We start from the raw sequence: 20,930 nt of genomic DNA, 5'->3' as shown, positions 1-20,930 counted from the left end.
GATATCATGTTTGTTCAACCATTGATTTGGAGAACAGGTTTGACAAATAAGGACTTGGGCTATTGAGATACAATTTATTTGCTTCGTGTCATGTACTGTGACCATAAATCTCTCAAGTCTGAGAATAGTTCAGAGCTATTTATTTAGAAAAATGTTTTACCAGGAAGTAATACATTGAAAGTTAAATCTCGTTTTCAAGTATGTCCTGGGCACAGAGCTATAACAATACAAGGTTACATTAAGTGAACAGGGTTATACAGTCAATTCATAGATATTTCATGGACAGCTTCAGTTAGAAAATTGGGTTCAGGGGATAAAGGGCTGGTAGGTTTCAGATTGAAATAGAGAAGCTTTAACATCACCAAACATCAGCGAATGGCAGCGACCAGCTCATACCCTTTAGCTATTCTTCGACTGCGCCAAAGGCTGTCCGCCTTTCTGGCGACACAGATGTACACTGAACGAGTTCAGATTGAATGCAGCTGTGGATTCAAATGTCTTCCTGGCTCATTAACATTCCAGTGGGTTTAGTTGACGTTCTACATAGTACAAGCAAAAGCAAATGTTAACCCTTAGTATGCTGGTTCTATGCAGAGAGGAGCAGCTATTGGGGAACCCCATCAGGTGTCTGATTTTGGGGCGACGCAGATGTACACTGAAGGGGTTCAGATTGAATGTGCAAATAAGAGACACTTTTGTGCATAATATAAGATCCTCTGTCATCTGTTCTACATTATACATAGAATTGTTGTGTTGACTGTGTACCTCACCCTAAAGAATTTTGTATATCTGACTGTTTTACCAGTATAGTTTTAATAAAGTGGGCTTAAAATGTCACAACATTATATTGCTTTCTCTAAATCTGAACAGGTCAGTTTCCCTGTGGACGAATACATATGTCAAGATACAAGAGGTCAGCAACCATGAAACAGGGAGATCAAGCAAACAAAACAAATGCTCTTTCAAATAATAACAGTGCTGTAAACCACACTGACACCGCACCAAATAATAACATCATGGTCAACAGCACCAGTGATGACGACGATGAATATTTGGGTCTTGATACCAGAATTGTGGGTGGAAGAGACTGTAAACTTGGTGAATGCCCCTGGCAGGTAAAAGCAATAGTTTTATGTCCATTGTTGTTTCTTTTAAGTCCAATTTTTTTATATCTAATGCATTACATTGCCTTCAAGCTCCTTGAGCCGCTTATATACAACTACTTGACTTAGGGTTGCCACATTTAAGTTTTTATAATACGGGATGCCAAAATCCAGTATGAAAGTGTGATCTTATAATGAGTGATGAATGATTTGCAAATGCTTTGTGCTGAATGGCATCTCCCACTTGACCGCTATATTCTTTGGTTTTTATAATCTCTGCTCTTGGCAGGCGGGGAAAGACAAGCACTGAACTAACAAGTAGAGGTAGGAGAAAAAGTAATGCCTATAGGGGTGGGTGTCATGGTATTATGAGGCTGTGGCCAGGCTGGTGCTCAAGCGCCATGACGTCATGTGCTCTGCTCGGTCGGGCAATTTCTGGCCAGCTAGTTGTGTGCGTGGGGGGTGGGTGAAGTCGGGGGCATGGCCATGACATCACGGAGCTGGTTCACCCTCATTGGGTGAACAGCTCACTTGACGCATCAGTGAGCAGCCAAATCAAATTTGTCTGTCTCGCCAAGCAGCAAGCACACATGCACACACGTGCACACACCCTCTCCTTGGACAAGGGCATTCAGAGTTATTGCGCCGAGCATGAGCGCACGTGCACGTTCGTTCCACCCTGGCCGCAGCCTTAGACAACCAGACGGTGTCCTAACTTTATTATTTTAATAATTTAGTAAGGTGACATCTATCGAAAAAGGTATCTATTACACTGAAGTATAAATCTATTCTGCTTTTATGACTGATTTAGTTACAGTCATATTAAGTTGAGGTATTTCACGTCAAGGTACTAAAATATGGGACACTTATAGTATGCGTCCCAACAGACCTTTTTGGGGCAACGGGACATGTCAGTGAAATAAGAGACAATCCGGTATAAACAAGACTTCTGGCAACCCTAGGTTGACTTGCTTTTTCTCCTCCAACTCCCTGCCTGACTCTTTGCAATATGGGTTCTGTTCTCTACACTCCACCGAGACAGCACCAACAGAAGTGGTCAACGACATACTCAAATCTAAAGGTCACTTCTCCTTACTAATTATACTGGATGTCTTTGCTGCCTTTGAGACTGTTGATCACCCCCTTCTCCTGCACATTCTCCACTTCATTGACCTCCTGGTTCACGTACTACCTATCCAACCTACCCACCCGCTCCTTCAGTGTTTCCTTCTCTGGTGTCTCCTCATCCTCACTCCCTCTTTCTGTTGGGGTCCCACAAAGCTCTGTCCTTGCCCCTCTGCTATTCTCACTCTACACTACTTCTCTCGGTGAACTAATACATCCTTTTGGCTTTCAGTGTCATCTTTATGCCGATGATACCCAAATTTACCTCTCCTCCCCCGACCTCTTCCCCTCTCTCATCCCTTAACGCCAACTGGGTCTCTGCAATCTCATCCTTGATGTCCCACCATTATCTGAAGCTTGTCCAAAACAGAATACAGAATAAATCCCCCTTTTACGGCCACCCCTACACCCAAACTTTCCATTATTGTCAATAATACCACAATCTCATTAATACCCCAAGTCCACTGCCCTGGGGATTATCTTTGACTCTGCCCTCTCCTTCCTCATATTCACTCCCTTACGAAGTCCTGCTGTGTCCACCTCAGGAATAATCACTAGGATATGCCCTTTTTACACTCATGACGCAACTAAAATCCTAATTCTCTCCCTCATCCTGTCCCGTCTTGACTACTGCAACTTTCTCCAAGCTGGCATTCCCCTTGTCCACCTGTCTCAAATCCATCCAAAATAATGCTGCCAGACTCATCTACCTCACTCACCGCTCCACTTCTGATGGACATATGCAACTCCCTACACTGGCTTCCCATATCTTAGAGCAGGGTTTCCCAAACTTTTTTTTCCGTGACCCGGTTATTTTTGAACTTCTCCTTCATGACCCACTAAAAATTTTATCGCCTATACTGGCCTATAGGGCCTGCACAGACACACACACAGCCACTGATACACACACAAACAAAGCCACTGACAGACACGCAGCCACTGACACGCAGCCACTGACACACACACTGACACACACGCAGCCACACAGATACACACGCACACTGATACACACACACACACTGATACAGATACACACACACACACTCGCTCTCCCCTATACCCACACACACTCGCTCTCCCCTATACCCACACAGACACAAACAGTGAATTACAGGCAACGACGGATGTGAGTGACTGGAGAGGGGGCCAGGGGCACTTGGGTGGGAGGGAGGGGGACCAGGGGCTCTTGGGTGGGTGGGAGGGGGACCAGGGGCTCTTGGGTGGGTGGGAGGGGGACCAGGGGCTCTTGGGTGGGTGGGAGGGGGACCAGGGGCACTTGGGTGGGTGGGAGGGGGACCAGGGGCACTTGGGTGGGTGGGAGGGGGACCAGGGGCACTTGGGTGGGTGGGAGGGGGACATGGGGCACTTGGGTGGGTGGGAGGGGGACATGGGGCACTTGGGTGGGTGGGAGGGGGACATGGGGCACTTGGGTGGGTGGGAGGGGGACCAGGGGCACTTGGGTGGGTGGGAGGGGGACCAGGGGCTCTTGGGTGGGTGGGAGGGGGACATGGGGCTATTGGGTGGGTGGGATGGGGACATGGGGCTCTTGGGTGGGTGGGAGGGGGACCAGGGGCACTTGGGTGGGTGGGAGGGGGACCAGGGGCACTTGGGTGGGTGGGAGGGGGACCAGGGGCACTTGGGTGGGTGGGAGGGGGACATGGGGCACTTGGGTGGGTGGGAGGGGGACATGGGGCACTTGGGTGGGTGGGAGGGGGACATGGGGCACTTGGGTGGGTGGGAGGGGGACCAGGGGCACTTGGGTGGGTGGGAGGGGGACCAGGGGCTCTTGGGTGGGTGGGAGGGGGACATGGGGCTCTTGGGTGGGTGGGATGGGGACCAGGGGCTCTTGGGTGGGTGGGAGGGGGACCAGGGGCTCTTGGGTGGGTGGGAGGGGGACCAGGGGCACTTGGGTGGGTGGGAGGGGTTGACCAGGGGCACTTGGGTGGGTGGGAGGGGGACCAGGGGCACTTGGGTGGGTGGGAGGGGGACCAGGGGCACTTGGGTGGGTGGGAGGGGGACCAGGGGCACTTGGGTGGGTGGGAGTGACTGGGTGGGGTGACTTACCTTGCCGCCGGATGCTTTCCCCTGCTGCCCCCGATATCCCCTGCTGCCCGGGACGGGAGGTGGGCTCGGGGGGACGGGAGGTGGGCTCGGGAGGGGGTGCCACGGGAGGTGAGCTCGGGAAGCTGGCTGCGGGGGGAAGCTGGCTGCGGGGGGAAGCACGCCGCAGTAGGAGCTTGAACTTCCCCCTACGTCCCACGTAACGTGCGGGCCGCAGAGGAGCTGGTACTTCCTCCTCCGTCCCACGTTGGGAGCGGGGGGGGGAGGAAGGGAGCAGGCCTTGCTTGCCCTGCGCAAGCGCGCGGGACCGCAGGGGGAAATCGCCGGCATTTTTTTTTAATTGAGCAGGGGGGACGGGAGACACCGCGCGGCCAGCCTCGCTGCGACCCGGCAATTTTGGTGCCGTGGCCCGGTGCCGGGTCGCGACCCACCGTTTGGGAAACGCTGTCTTAGAGAATAAAATTGAAAACCCTAGTTCTGACTTAAAAAGCTATCAACAATACTGCCCCTCTTACATCTCAGCCCTCAAATATATCCCTAAACACCCCCTATGTTTTGCCCATGACACTTTCCTCTTGCCTTATTACCCCCTCTCACTCCCACCTCTAAGATTTCTCCCATGTTGCCCCCTCTCTCTCTCTGACTCCATCCAACAATGAGCAGCCACTTTACCTTTTGTTTCAACATTGCCTCTTATTCCCTCCAGATTGTAAGATCTCACAAGCAGGACCCTCATTACCCTCTGTATCTGTTTGTACATGTCTGTCCTTATTTGGTGTGTAATTCTGTTTATGTAATATACATAACTCTGTACCCCATTATACCACGCTGCGGAATATGTTGGTACTTTACAAATAAACATTAATAATTACCTAGTAGCTAAACAGTGCAAATTATTTTGTAGGTACAGTATAAAGTATCTGATTATTTATGGCAAATGGCAGCCTCCCCCCAAGAAGCCTACATGGGTTTAATGCATAAACTATAATACAAGCATGTCCTTTTTTTTTTTTAATAAAAGAAAAAAGGTTTATTTTTTTTCTTTAAAAAAAATAATCGTTTTCTTCTACGTCCTCTGAGACAGCCAAATACTAATGGGATAGCTCTTCCTCCACACCGCTTGTAGGACAAGCACTTCCTGTAACCACTATATGAGGGGGCGTTATCCACCTTAGGCCAGTTATTCTTGTTCTACCTCAGCTGAAGAAAGGACGTCAGTTTTATTTTTTTAATGTATACTTCTTCTGAGGGCTGTGTTCAAGCCGCCCTGAATGGAGTAGGTGGTGATTTCCCCTACAATTTTCCCAGCTAACCTCAAGAACAGGCACTTTCGTGCCACACTGGTAAAGCTATTGCCAGTCGCATACAGCTCTGTTTCAGCACTGCTAGGTATTTTCCCCATGAGGCCGCGGGAGCCCCTTCTTTGTGGAGCGGAGGTGCTGGGACGTCATGCTGTAGCTCTTCGGCGCTGGCAGATGACGTCATGACGGAGAGCACAGATTTTTTTGGCGCCAATCACTGCCAGGCAGGAAGTTGGTTCTGGACGCACGGTATTTAAAAAGCCTGCTTTTTCCTGCTTATTTATTCCCTTATTCTTAGCAGCCTGTCGGTTTCTAATACAGTTTCAGAGAACAGAGCAGCCTCAGTGAGGGGCTCAGATTGTTAAGCCCAGGAAAGAGTTTCTTGGGCTATATTACAGTTTGCCTTGTAAATCTGCTAAGAAGCAACTATTTGGCACCTGCTCATTTACAACTACACTTCATTGTAATGAGCTTCCCCTGGAAAAGATCTAAACCCTGTGGGGGAGGTTGAAACACCTGACAGCTATTTAAAAAGCATGCATTTTCCTGCTTATTTGTTCCCTTATTGATAGAAAGCTAGCAGCTTGTCTGTTCTTTCTGCAGTTTCAGGGGACCAGAAAAAAAGAGCAGCTTCAGCAAAATGTTCAAGTTGTCAAACCTAGAAAAAACGTTTCTAAGGCAAAATATTGTGCAGGGTGCGATGCCAAACTTTCTTCTACCTACCTCCAAAAGATTTAGCACAGAGGGCATTAAGAAGCTGTCATTTACTGGAGGAAAACGTCACTCCTGCAGTCTGTTGATGAAGCACAGTCTCAGGGATCTTTAAAAAGGCCCAAATAACAGACTTTATTGGATTTGCAGCCTGACCATTTCATTGATTAATATTCAGAACAGGCAAGTGTCTCAGAAATTGGGGGTTCCACGTCGGAGAAGGAAGAGATTCAAGTGGATGTGGGTTCCTTTAAGATAGACACTATAGATAAGCTCATAAAGAATATGAAATTGATGGTGAATATTGAGGATACCAGAGAAAAACTGAGGGCCAGGACTTTTTTTGGCTCTAAAAATCAGTCAAAACTTTTTAAAGATGGAATGGTCATCACTGGATAAAAGATCAGCAATGACTATAAATTCATGAAAAGGTACCCCTTCAGTAAAGAGGACTGCAGTACCTGAGTAATACCGCCAAAAGTGGACACAGCTGTCACCAAGATGGTAAGAAATACAATGATCCCCCTAGAGAATAGATCTTCCTTTAAGGATTCTATGGATCGAAGAATGGAGGGTGTTTTATGCAAACAATACTCTATTGGAATGACGCTGAAACCAGCAACAGCAATGGCCTGTATATCAAGAACAGTCAGAATTTAGATATCCAATCTGAAAGATAGGATTGAAGCAGGAACATCAAGACAGAAACTCTTAAAAGGGTTTTCAAATCTTAGAGATTCAATGGACTTTTTGTGTGATGATTCCATGGACGTCATCAGGCTAGCAGCTACATTCTCAGCATATTGTATAGCTGTGAGAAGAGTGCAATGGCTTAAAATATGGCCAGCAGACACCTTGTCCAAGAATAGACTAGTGTCTTTACCTTATGAGGGTGCTTTTCTCTTCAGAGAACCACTGGATAATAGAAACCAAGATGGCTTCTATTATTCACTAGGCCTCCAAGACAAGATTTTCTGGATGCAAGGTCTTATAGACCAGGAAGAACTTATTATCGAAATTGGAATTCATGGCAACAGCAAACTTGGGGCTGGAGCCGCTCTGGTCAACCAGCTTCATGGGGAACATCAAGTAGCAAGACCCCTGAAGGGGACTGGGCCCAGACCCAGAATACAATGCCGGTTGGGAGCAGACTGGCGGAATTTCTGTATCTCTGGTTCCAAACAAAAACAGACTCTTGGGATCAGAAGATTACAGCCCAGGTGTATTCCTTGGAGTTCCTGGAAATGCCAGTAGTTCACGTCAAGAAATAAGTGCTTTCAAGTGATCCAGAGAAGAACCTGGCATTAAAACAAGTGGTTCACAATACAGTATGTTAGCCAATATGGCAATTCAACCAGTTCCGCTTCTTAGACAGGCAAGGGATTTAATTCAATCATTTTTCTAGTACTGAAAGCAAAGAGGATTCAGAGCAATTCTGAATCTAAAAGACATGAATGCCTTTTTCAACATCCGGCACTTCAAGATAGAGTCCTTGAAGGCAGTCATAACAGTGATGGAAAGCGGAGCATTTCTAGCTTCTGTAACAATGCTCATTTCTAAACAAGAAGAGACCCGTAAGGCTGAGGTAGGATAGATCATGACCTGAACCAAGAGATAGAGGCCTGACTCAAGAGTCGAATAGTCAGGGTCCCAGGCAATGGTCGAGGCAGAGGTGCAAGGTCAAGGTCACAGACTGGAAACAAGGCAGGGTGGAGGTCCACAGGAACCCAACATGAACTATGCTCTGGCAACATCCTGGATGCCAGTAACTAAGATGGCCCTTGTAGCCGCAGTGTGACCAGAAGTCAGTAAAGTACTGCCAGGAAACAAGATGAATATTGTGGCTTCAGTGTGGGTGCTGACAGTGCCAAAGGCATCCTTTTATGATGCTATCTCCATATTCCAATAAAACAATTGCACCATCGGTTCCTAAACTTCTACCTAAATGGCCATAACTACCAATTTATGGCTCATCCCTTTGGACTGGCCACAGCACCCAGAACCTTCACAATGTCACGGAGGTAACTGCAGCATTATTGAGAAAAAAAGGAGTTTTTGTAGTCCCATACTTCGATGACTGGAAAATCAAAGTCCTGTCAGAGCAAGTTGCCAGGGATTATGTGCACATAGTTCACAACATCTTAGTAAACCACGGGTGGATCGTCAACCTAAAGAAAAACAGATTTGCATCAGTTCAGATCCGCCAATGTTTAGGTGTCATATTCGACACAAGGAAAAATCTAGTATCACTCCCAAGGTCCACAAAATTACGAAGGAGGTCCAATTGTTCAGAATCCTCACAAGACCATCAAGGGCTCAATTCATGCACATAGTAGGTCTTTCTCAGTCACAGGCATAGTGCCTTTGTTAATTTTTCACCTCAGACCATTTCAAATAAATGTTCTCAGTTGTGGGGGACACCTAAATCTAACTCCAGAATTAAAGCTACCATTGTTACAAAGCACAAAGCCCAGCCTACAATGGTGGATCATAGTCAGCAACTTGTGCAAGGGGCAATACTTTTATACCTCTAGTCTGGAGAGCATTAAACACCGACACAAGCCTCTCAGGTTGGGGCACAGTTTGTCACAATCAGGTGATCCAAGGACTTTGGTCCCATCAAGAAAGATGTCTGCCACTCAATGTATTGGAATTTCGAGTGATATTTTACACCATTCATGGTCTCATTGATGGGTTCCCTGTTAGGGATCCTATCCAACAACTTCACTGCAGTAACATATATACATCTACAAGGGGAACAAGGGGTCCAAGAGTTCTTTCATAGGCCTCCAGAATCCTACACTGGACAGAGAAAGAGATTTCATGTTTCTCCGCAGCCTTAATTTCAGGAGTCAGAAATTACGAGGCCAACTTTCTGAGCAGGCATTCCATTCAGCCAGAAGAATGGGAACTAGACCAGAAATGTTTCTATTACTTAGTTCAACAATGGGGTCAACCACATGGCATCAGCTCTCAACAAGAAAGTACAGACCTATGTGTCAAGATGGCATGACCCAAAAGTCATAGGCAGGGATGCTTTCTCGATCACTTGGGATTTCCCTCCTGTTACATTTTCCCCCCATTCCCTCTGCTTCAGGAGTAATGAACAAAATCAAAAGAGATAGGGATCAAATTCTCCTAATAGCCACGTATTGGCCCAGAAGGACATTGTATGCGGACTTAAAGAACTTGTCAGTACAGGAGCCGTGGGTTCTTCCAACAGTCCGCATTGTTGACGGGGTCCTCTTTGCTTCCCCAATTTTTAATTGCTCAAATTTATGGTTGTGAACTTGAACGGATGTCATTAAGGGCACAGGGTTTCTCCAAATAAGTTATATCGACACTTTTGCATTCCAAAAAGTTAGTGACTTCTAGAATCTATTATGACATATGGAGGACATTTATATTATTTATTTATTTATTTATTTATTTATAAAATATTTTACCAGGAAGTAATACATTGAGAGTTACCTCTCGTTTTCAAGTATGTCCTGGGCACAGAGTAAAACAAAATAATACATGGTTACAAATACAGTTACATAAATGAACAAGGTATACATTATATACAAGACATTGCATGCACAGTTAAAGAAAATATATATTATGAGCGTATGAAACAGTTACAGACCAGATTAAAGTGTGAGACAGCCTTAGATTTGAAAGAACTTAAGCTGGTGGTGGATATGAGAGTCTCTGGTAGGTTGTTCCAGTTTTGGGGTGCACGGAAGGAGAAGGAGGAACGTCCGGATACTTTGTTGAGTCTTGGGACCATGAATAGTCTTTTGGAGTCTGATCTCAGGTGGTAGGTGCTGCATGTGGTAGGGGTGAGGAGCTTGTTCAGGTAGCTGGGTAGCTTGCCCAGAAAGTATTTGAGGGTGAGACAGGAAAGGTGAACTTTGCGCCTAGACTCTAGTGATGACCAATCTAGTTCTTTGAGCATTTCGCAGTGATGTGTGTTGTAGTTGCATTGGAGAACAAAACGACAAATTGAATTGTAGAGGGTGTCAAGTTTGCTAAGGTGGGTTTGGGGAGCCGAGCCATATACTATGTCTCCATAGTCAATAATTGGCATTAGCATCTGCTGTGCAATACGCTTTCTGACCAGGAGACTTAGGGAGGATTTGTTCCTGTAAAGTACCCCTAGTTTGGCATAGGTCTTGGTTGTCAGGGTATCAATGTGCATCCCGAATGTTAAGTGGGAGTCAAACCATAAGCCCAGGTATTTAAAATATGTTTGTGTAAATTACAAAAGATAGACCCCTTGCAGCTAGAAGTCCCTAATATACTGGACTTCCTTCAGCAAGGATTACAGAAGGGGTTAAAACCCACATCTATTAAGGTCCAAGTATCTGCATTAGGTGCATTTTATTATAAGCAGATTGCCTTGGATCCTATGGTCTCTCGATTTATTAAAGCAGTGTCTAAAATTAGGCCTACTTTTATGATCCCTGTTCCTTCTTTGCATCTGAACCTGGTGCTACAGCAACTCGCTTCTTCTTCCTTGTTTGGATCAATGCTCAAGCTCCCTATGAGATTACTCATAATCAAAGTAGTTTTCCTAACAGCTATTACTACAGCACGTAGGGTTGGTGAGCTCCAGGCTTGATCATGTAGCCAACCATTTTTTCAGATACATCAGGATAAGATATTTTTAAGCACTGTCCCACAGTGTCAAACCAAAGTAGTATCAGACTTTGTTATCAATCAAGATATTGTAGTCCCTTCATTTCATCAAACCCCTATTTAAGACAAAGAACGTCAGTGGCACAATCTAGATGTAATTAGGGTTCTAACAATATATGTGCAGAGAACAGTATTAGGAAAACCTCTAGGTTGTTTGTCCTTCATGATAAATCCAGAAAGGCTCAGGCAGCCTCCGTAGCTTCCATATCTAGATGGGTTAAGGTAGCAGCTATATTTGAAGCATATAGAAAAGCCTGAGAAAGTCTTCCTGTGGGGTTAAAGTCCCACTCTACTAGGGCTGTCACAACTTAATGGGAATTATGTAAAGCATACATAAATCCAAAGGGGGGGGGGTTTAAGCCCCCAGTGGAGCAAGAAACCCAGGGCTGCACTCACGAGAGAGGGTAGGAGGGACCACACAATATGTCACGGGCCAATAGCCCTGAGCTACGCAACGCAAAACAAAAAAGGTTTATTTATATAGAAGGGAAAGGAGCATCAGGGGGTGTGGGGTAAATGGGTAAAGAGAAGTGCGTTAAAACATGAGGTGGGTAGGTGACCAGGGCAAAGCAAGGTCCCATATATCAGGTATACTGAAGGTATATATGTATTCCCAGTATATATGACACTGGGGGTACTAGCTGATATGAGACTTGGATGGCCAGAGGAGCAGAGTATGTACACTTATAGCAGCTAGCAATCAGGTAAGGTACATGTGGGTAAATCTAACACTAATGATATATATCTTAGCTGTTAGTGTCCCAGGCTGACATCAGAGAGACACCTGGTGGGTGTCCACACATCTGTACTCAAAAATTGCCACTGTAATAAATCGGGCGCATATAAATTCACAGTTGGACCCCTACAATAGGGAATCATAGGTATAAATAGCCTCCCGCAAGAGTGCTGTGTACTCCAGGCTAAATACTGTTGTGAATCAGGCACATATAAATACACAGTCCCCTGTGGTGAGAGACCGTGCGCATGAACAGCCTCCCGCAAAAAAGCTATATATTGCTGTATCACGTCACACAAGGCTATATAACATGCATGAAAGGTGTGTAGGTCAAAAGACAAGGCTAATACAACCCGTTCCGCCGCGTGGCTGATGATAGATTCGGTACAGCAAACTCTCCTGGCCACATCCTGGTCGCCCCCACCTACGTCAAGGAATGAGGTCATCTAAAACCGACGGGCCGTTTCACATAGGAACCTATGCTTCGTCAGGGCTGGTCTGGTCATATTTATACCTATGATTCCCTATTGTAGGGGTCCAACTGTGAATTTATATGCGCCCGATTTATTACAGTGGCAATTTTTGAGTACAGATGTGTGGACACCCACCAGGTGTCTCTCTGATGTCAGCCTGGGACACTAACAGCTAAGATATATATCATTAGTGTTAGATTTACCCACATGTACCTTACCTGATTGCTAGCTGCTATAAGTGTACATACTCTGCTCCTCTGGCCATCCAAGTCTCATATCAGCTAGTACCCCCAGTGTCATATATACTGGGAATACATATATACCTTCAGTATACCTGATATATGGGACCTTGCTTTGCCCTGGTCACCTACCCACCTCATGTTTTAACGCACTTCTCTTTACCCATTTACCCCACACCCCCTGATGCTCCTTTCCCTTGTATATAAATAAACCTTTTTTGTTTTGCGTTGCATAGCACAGGGCTATTGGCCCGGGACATATTGTGTGGTCCCTCCTACCCTCTCTCGTGAGTGCAGCCCTGGGTTTCTTGCTCCACTGGATTTATGTATCCATTAGTTTTTACCCTATGCACCATGAGCTATAATATACCATACATTGAATAGTCGGAGAGCGATAAGCATTTGTGTGTTTGTTAATTATGTAAAGCAGCCTGGTCTTCTTTACACACATTTGCTAAGCATTAGCGTCTGGATGTTCAATCATCAGCGAAATGTGGTAGAAGGTGCTTCAAGCAGTTGTTCCAACTGTGGAAAGACGTGCTCCCTCCCAACAGTCTAAGGAATGCTCTGGTACATCCCATTAGTAATGGCAGCCTTAGAGGATGTAGAAGAGAAGAGGAAATGCACTTTCCGATATTTCTGTTTCTTGGTCCTCTGTGACAGCACACTTCCCTCCTTTGAGTCTTCTTATATTTGCAATATTAATATGTTTTGTGCTTCCTTTTTAAGATCTCTGACTAACTGACCTAAGGTAGATAACACCCCTTTATATAGTGGTCACAGGAACTGCTTGTCCTACCAGCTGTGAGGAGGAGGAGCTATCCCATTAGTGTTCGGCTGCCATAGAGGACTTGAAGAAACAGAAATATCGGAACGTAAAGTTCCTCTTTCCTTAAGGGGTAATTCTATATCTGCCAAAGCGGCTGTCTGGGCTGTATTTAGCCAAAAAGCTCCATAGACTTCAATCTGGATTTTTGACAGCCCAAATGTCTGCTTGGGGTATATAGAATGTACCCCATGTATCTCTAGTGTCTGAGATTATCATGGCTCATGTAACGGTGTTTCTGACCTGGCTGACCCACCCAATCTCACATTGGCCCCTGTGGTCTAACCAGTCCCCATTACATGGTCGTGTCTGGTGGTGCACCTGTTGGCAGCAGGACTCCTGAGTCTCCCGCATGATGTTGTGTGGGGAATGCCAACCCAGACAGGCAGCTGAGGTAGTGTGCTAGAGTCCTACCTACATACAGTGCAGCGCCTCCACCTCATCAGGATCTCGGCGTCCGCCAGGAGATGGTTCTGATGAGGAACTCCTCTGTGGTGCCTTCCTCTGCTGAGTAATTCCAGACTCACACATGAGGGTGTTGGTGAATAGGGGCATCTTTATTTATGCTTCAGGCAACTGCCCCTCACAGCAGTCGTACTAGTCTCTCATCTCTCTGCTGCACTCCATCTGGAAGGTTCCTCCTCCTAATGGAGTTGCTTTCCACCTCTCCCCTCAGGGAGATTCACCAGCTTGTCTCTCCTGAGCTGCACAGACTCACAACTCTTGCATCACACACTGCAACACTGTTGCAGACCTCCACATGACTCTCCTCAACAGAGTCAGAACACCAACTGAACTGCTAACTTTAGGCAGTGCTGTGTCTTATATCACCTCCAGAAAACAGACACCCTCTGTGTCACTAATCGTGGACACAAAGCATGTTGTCACTTCCTTTGGGACATATGACACCTCACCAGGGTTTGAGGGCAAACCTCCATGATTGTTACTGGCAACCCTGCATACTTACCCGGATTACTGCCAGTATGAAGGAGATATGTACACCAATTTTACACATGGCTACATTCAGATCAGACTTCACTGGATTCTGGAGAGAGATCTATTTTGACCTCCCAGACACTTAATATTTGAACATATATCTCCTGAAAAGAAATATTGGATTAAAAAAAAACATACATACAGTACTTAAAGGGCAAGAAGATATATTTTCAATATAAAGTAAATATGCGAAACAAAATGGGATGAGCACAGACTGCTTCTTTAAAGAAGGATACAGATGATGTCACACCAGGAAACAATTACAATGTATATTCTCTGTAACTTTCTTTTGAGTAATTTTTTTGTATTAAAAATGTTGACAAGTTCTCCTACTGTCTCTCTATAGGCTCTTTTGGTGAATGAGGAAAATGAAGGATTCTGTGGGGGAACCATTCTGACCCACGAATTTATACTCACTGCAGCTCACTGCATGAACCAGTCCAAATACTTCAAAGTTGTTGTTGGTAAGTAATTTTGGTTTGTCAAAACGTAACACTTTAATGAATGTTTATCCACATAGCATTTTTACATTTGATCTAACACATTGGCCTTAATAAGAATGTTGGCATTGGACAACATAAGCTGCCACCTAAGTATTTTCGGCCATAACTCTTCTAAATATCAGTGCTGAAAACTTATGTGGGAAAGGGGTAACATAAGTATTGCTTTTTATTTGTATGTGTGTATGTGTGTGTATGTGTGTATGTGTGTGTATGTGTGTATGTGTGTGTATGTGTGTATGTGTGTGTATGTGTGTATGTGTGTGTATGTGTGTATGTGTGTGTATGTGTGTATGTGTGTGTATGTGTGTATGTATGTATGTATGTATGTATGTACATCCATCCATCATATATACATATATACATATATATATATATATATATATATATATATATATATATATATATATATATATATATATATATATATATATATATATATATATATATATATACCACACTTATTAAGGTTATGGTGGGTAAACAAAGTGACAAAAACCCTCCACAGTAAAGCATAAAGCAACTGTAAATATTCCTGTACATTCATTTGCATGTCTTAGACAGGTCTGCAACCCTGTCTTTCACCATTATCACCCAGCACACAGCACTTCCACTGCAGCAAGGGATTCTGGGAAATGACATGCAAATGAGCACTCAGTGCCACCTTTTATCTCAAGCTCACATTACATGAGCAACCCTTAGCCAATGCATGCTGCTTTAGACACAGCTTTTAAGCAAGGACTTGGGAGATGCAAAGCCAGTAAATGTGAGCTTGAGATAAAAGGTGGCACTGTGCGCTCATTTGCATGTCATTTCCCAGAATCCCTTGCTGCAGTGGAAGTGCTGTGTGCTGGGCGATAATGGTGAATGACAGGGTTGCAGACCTGTCTAAGACATGCAAATGAATATACAGGAATATTTACAGTGGCTTTATATATATATATATATACACACACACTTTTTTTCAACCAGAGAATACATGGCTGTATTCAGCAATATTGTGAATGACCAGGCATATGTTTTGATAGCGATTGTCTCTCAGTAATGGACATTCTCTTAAGTCAATATGCCTCTAAAAAATACAGCAGAAGGGATGGTTGAAGGTAAATATGTGGTAAACTTTACAAAATGCAGTGTTACATTTAAAAAATATTTTTTTTCCCCCTAAATTCGAATTCAGGGCTAAACATTTCTCAGAAATCAGAAATCCCACATTTCCACTGTCGATTTGCGGTTACGCCCAAAAGTCACAGCTCGCTCAGAATTCGCAAAGTGATTCCCCAAAGAATTTCAATTTCACTTAGTACCCAGAGCCTGAAGCCTGGGCTTTTGGAAGACACCGGCAGAGTCCTATTTTAGTGGAGTACCCATTGACTTGTATCCCTCCACAAACATGTGGAAATATCCCTATGAACACAAAAAAACAAATGACAGACAGGCGCACTAAGGGACAAGATAACTTTAATATTAAAAATGAACATGTATACAATAAGGATGGGGCAAGTAGCAACCAAACCCTATCAAGTGAGACAAATTTAAAATGAAATAAACAATTTAACGAATATTAAACAAATGTTAGAATAGCTGGCTAAGCACCAGCAAGGGCGGAGGAGTAGGGCAGGTCAGTACCAATTCACATTAGTACTATAGAAGGGATCTGGAGCCGATCTCAGTACATACCCAGCTGACCAGAGGGAAGTGAAGGGAAGAGACCTGCACAGCCTCCGACTGCCAACTCCACAGGAACAGTCACACATGACCTCTACGCGTTTCGCACGCAGTGCTTCGTCAGGAGGTCCATTAGATTATAGGGGGTCCATTAGATTATAGGGGGTGTGTGGAGTCCCCCAGACTGACGGCAGCAAGAGGGACTATATTCAGTGACATCCCTAGCGCGGAGTGACATTCCTGCTTATCCCTATGAACACACCTGACAAATAACCTAATTTGCATATGCAAAGTATATTACCATTATTTAAATAAATACTCTCGGTATCTCAGGTGTATTCACAGGCATTTTCCCACCTGTTGTATAGAGGAGTGCTTAGGGAGGTATCTAAGTCAATGGGAACTCTCTCAACCCTTTGACATAAAACTAAAAGGTGTACATGTACAATCTAAGTTTCATATTCAATATGCTGTGAAGATGCTTTCCAGGGATTTTCAATTCCATTCACTTCAGGGGAGTTCATTTCTTCTCAAGCATTAGGAAACTGCTTCACAGTATATTAATAATAATAATAATAATAGCATGTTCTTGTATAGCGCTGCTAGCTTTACGTAGCGGGTTACAGAGACATTTTGCAGGCACAGGTCCCTGCCTGTGGAGCTTACAATCTATGTTTTTGGTGCCTGAGGCACAGGGAGATAAAGTGACTTGCCCAAGGTCACAAGGAGCAGGTTCCCCTGCTTCAAACTCTCAATGCCAGTCAGTGTCTTTACTCACTGAGCCACTCCTCCTTGAATAAGCGCCTAACTGCTTACCTGAGGTCAGTAGGAAAATCAATTGATATATAGCCACAACGACCAATCTCGCCCATGTACACATTTATCTGTATGATCCACCAACATAGGAGATTTTAGCATAAATGCAATGTCTAGGAATGTGTTTCCACTAACGTTTATGTAGATAAACCATTTTTAGAAGAGCATAATTACACTATTGAGGCATGGCCAAACCATTTTGGGAAGATAAGTTGATATGTACCTTAGGCTCATACTTGTACTGCCTACTGAAAATAATATCATTATTTGTTATATCATTCAACAGGTGAGCTGAATACGCGAAAGAAGGAAGGCTCTGAATCCACACACCGTGTGGAAAGAATAATTATTCACCCTAAATTTGTTAAGTTAACCTATGATTTTGATATAGCAATAATCAAGCTAAAAGAGGCAATTAACTTCACCCAGAACATTATCTCTGCATGCATTCCTGACCCTGACTTTGCCGATGAAGTGTTGATGATGCAAGAGGCGGGTATAGTTAGCGGTTTTGGACGTATCCATGAACGGGGCATTCAGGCCACGACGCTGCAGGTTCTCCAAGTCCCATACATTGAAAGACATCGTTGTATTGAGTCCAGCAACTTTGCCATTACGCCGAACATGTTCTGCGCTGGCTTTGACATAGACGTGAAGGATGCTTGTCAGGGAGACAGTGGAGGTCCACATGTCACCCAATTCAAAGACACCTACTTTGTGACTGGAGTAGTCAGCTGGGGAGAAGGATGTGCACAGAAAGGCAAATTTGGAGTTTATACAAAAGTGTCCAAGTTACATAAATGGCTCAAAACAGCAATGAGGAAAAACCAATCCTAATTGCATGAAAACGTTTGTTTTTTTAATAAGAGCATACAACTTTCTATCAGTATATTTCATTAATTTTACTTTGCATGTGAGTATAAGAGACAATTCTCTTAGCAATGAGTCAACATTGAGAAAACTATTCGTTATATTATTTGATAGGCTTTGCATTTAGAGTTCTCTAAAGCGCTCTCCGTACACTAAAAGTAAACTACTTACTGTATGTGAAGCTCCATGGTTATATAGCTTCCTTACAGTATGTCTCGGTGCCGGTTAATACTTGCATAGAAATAAATATAAATTGCACTGTGTTAATGAAAGACAATGAGAAAACACACAGGCAACACTGTTTTTTAAATTGAACATAGAGGCATAAAGAACAAATGAACTGCTTAGAATTTGATCCAATACGCGCATCAAAAGTGTAACCAAAAACATAACATCGGTGAATAAAGTTAGATGCATTTATTGTTTTTAATGAAGATGATCATTGGCTGCCCATTTACCACTTTAGATCAATCTATTCAATGCTTAGAAATAGAAATAAACAGAATACTTTGGTAGCCACAAAACACATCAGCCATTTATGAGCCAGCATTATTAAGAATAATTTCAGCTTATTTTTTATTACAATGTGAATCACATTTTTTTTCAAATTGTAAACTACACACATACTGTATTATCTTTTAATTATATATATATATATATATATATATATATATATATATATACATATATACATATATATATATATATATATATATATATACACACACACACACAAAGATATTAACCAGCGCTCAGTAAAAAGGAACTCATACTGTATGAAAAAAGTATAAGCTCAAACAATTAGTAAAATTTTATATATATATATATATATATATATATATATATATATACTTTTTCAACAATTAAAAGCCCTTAGAAAATGCATGCACGTGGAAGATGAAAAGATTGCCCAAATAAGAATGTGTCAAATGTTTTCTTAATGTAGTTGTAATCATACAGGTGACAATAACACAGGAAGTCCCACTCTCATGGGTAAAATCAATTCCGCACTGCACAACACATTACCAGGGAGATTAAGTGAAGCATCACATGAACATCACTGGTTCATTTGTGATCAAACTGATTATGTATGTGGCAATCAGGCAGCATATCTGTGCAGGTGCACTGCTCCTGCTTTGCTGCGTTTAACATTAAAGTAAATGTTTTCTGGTTTTTTTTCTAGATATGTAGTGTTAAAAATGCTCTTGCTTAAATCGAGCACCACTGATTAATACTGTATGCTTATCAACCATGTCATTTTAAATCCGCTATATTTAGGGAGCCTGAAAAATGTTTAATTTGCACTTCTAAAAGTTCCCTAAAATGAATACGGCATGTTATTAAAATAAAGCTCTTCTTCAAAATATGTTGTGCAGTGTTTGTATTTTTATTATATACTGGCTAGGAAAAGGGGACATGGTTGTTTTATTTCTGTGTGTGTCAAATTCTCACTCACGTTACAGCAGTTATAGCAAGTTATACCTGTGAAACTAATACTGTAGCTGAGCAGTAGATATCCGGGGGAGTGGGGGGTGGGGTTGTGGGGGCAGGGGGTTTATCTTCAGAGGAAGGATCAAAGAAGTGGCACATTCCAAGTATTGCAAAAATATATATATGTAACCCCATTTTCACAGTGTCTAAGGGAACTTCGTGTGCTGCCGTTACCTGTGGCTTACAGAAGGCCTGAGCCTCCGCAGCTGGGAGCCTGGGGTGAGCTCTCATTCTCAGTGCAGCGCCTCCACCTGAGAGGGATCCCAGCGCAGTGGGATAACCCCTTTCAGGACCACTTACAGTGAAATGATACACACACCAGTATACAATACAAAAATAACAACACAGGGTGTCCCTGTGCGTGGCACCAATACCTCTGTGTCCTCCCCCAATGAGTCAGTCCCACCCACGTGTAGGGAGTAGCGCTACCCCTGTGGACCGTTGGTGCATTTTACCTCCCTGGGCTCTCCTGTACCCAGGCCGCTGGATGAGCACAAAGGATCCCTTTGATCCCACAACGTATGCTGAATCCTCTTTCTCTGGCTCGAAGACGTCCGCCTCTTGAGTGATCTCCCATTAAGGTGTCCCTTAATGTCTAGAGTTGCCTGTGGTCTGATCCCAGACCGCAGGCCGCAGCTCACCGCGAGGCGTCTCTTCGCTGGTGCTACACTATAAGGCTAAAGTGTAGCATCCCTATCTGGGGTCTTCCCTATAGCAGCCACAATCTAAAAGGGGACATAGGACCTAGCTGGGACCTAAGGGACAAATCTAGTCCTAGTCCAGGGGAGCACTGCTCCCAGGACACTACCTCAACGGTTCTCCCCTTCTTCCAACTAAAAGTAACTAACTGCCAGGAACTCCAGCAACTGTGTAACGGAGTGCTCACCACAAACAAGGCGTGACCGCGAGGCCGAGGTGGGGATTTGATACAACACCAACCCACAGCCGCGTGGGCACGTCTGGAGTGTAGATTAGTCGAGGTAGCCGGGACGGGGTAGGAGAGGTCTGGATGGTCAGTGATACTTGCCGAGGTTGGTGTTCGAGAGTAGCGGATGGTAGGTGGTACTTAGCCGTGGTCTGGATTGGAGAGGAGCGGATCATCGTGGTACTTTGCCGAGGTCAGTATAGGAGAGGAGCTGGTCGTTGAGGTACTTTGCCGAGGTCGGGATGGAGTGGATGGATGGAGTCGTTGGTAGCCGGGGTCAGGGTCACAGAAGAGCGGAGTCCGGAAGAGTAGCAAAGGTTTGGAGCAAGAAACAAGTAGAAAGGCAAGACTGTGGAGGCAAGATAGCAGCGAACACTTCGTACATAGGAAGGTTTATGCTCAGCCG

At 44.2% G+C, this 20,930-nt stretch overlaps 1 protein-coding gene across 1 annotated transcript in view; it reads left to right on the top strand.

Annotated features, from left to right (window-relative positions):
- F10 (coagulation factor X) overlaps positions 1-19,474 on the top strand; it is a 35,400-nt gene extending 15,926 nt beyond the window's left edge. Inside the window, exons 6-8 of the mRNA XM_075590655.1 lie at positions 871-1,115; positions 14,601-14,718; positions 17,525-19,474. Of these exons, the coding sequence (XP_075446770.1) occupies positions 871-1,115; positions 14,601-14,718; positions 17,525-18,075 (914 nt within the window). The 3' untranslated portion in view covers positions 18,076-19,474. The remainder of the gene's footprint in view (positions 1-870; positions 1,116-14,600; positions 14,719-17,524) is intronic.
- The last annotated feature ends 1,456 nt before the right edge of the window (positions 19,475-20,930 follow it).

This window comes from Ascaphus truei, chromosome 3 (assembly GCF_040206685.1).
Source record: "Ascaphus truei isolate aAscTru1 chromosome 3, aAscTru1.hap1, whole genome shotgun sequence".
Classification (NCBI taxonomy): Eukaryota; Metazoa; Chordata; class Amphibia; order Anura; family Ascaphidae; genus Ascaphus; species Ascaphus truei.
The sequence above is the reverse complement of the archived record's forward strand: the minus strand, read 5'-3'. Positions and strand labels throughout refer to the sequence as shown.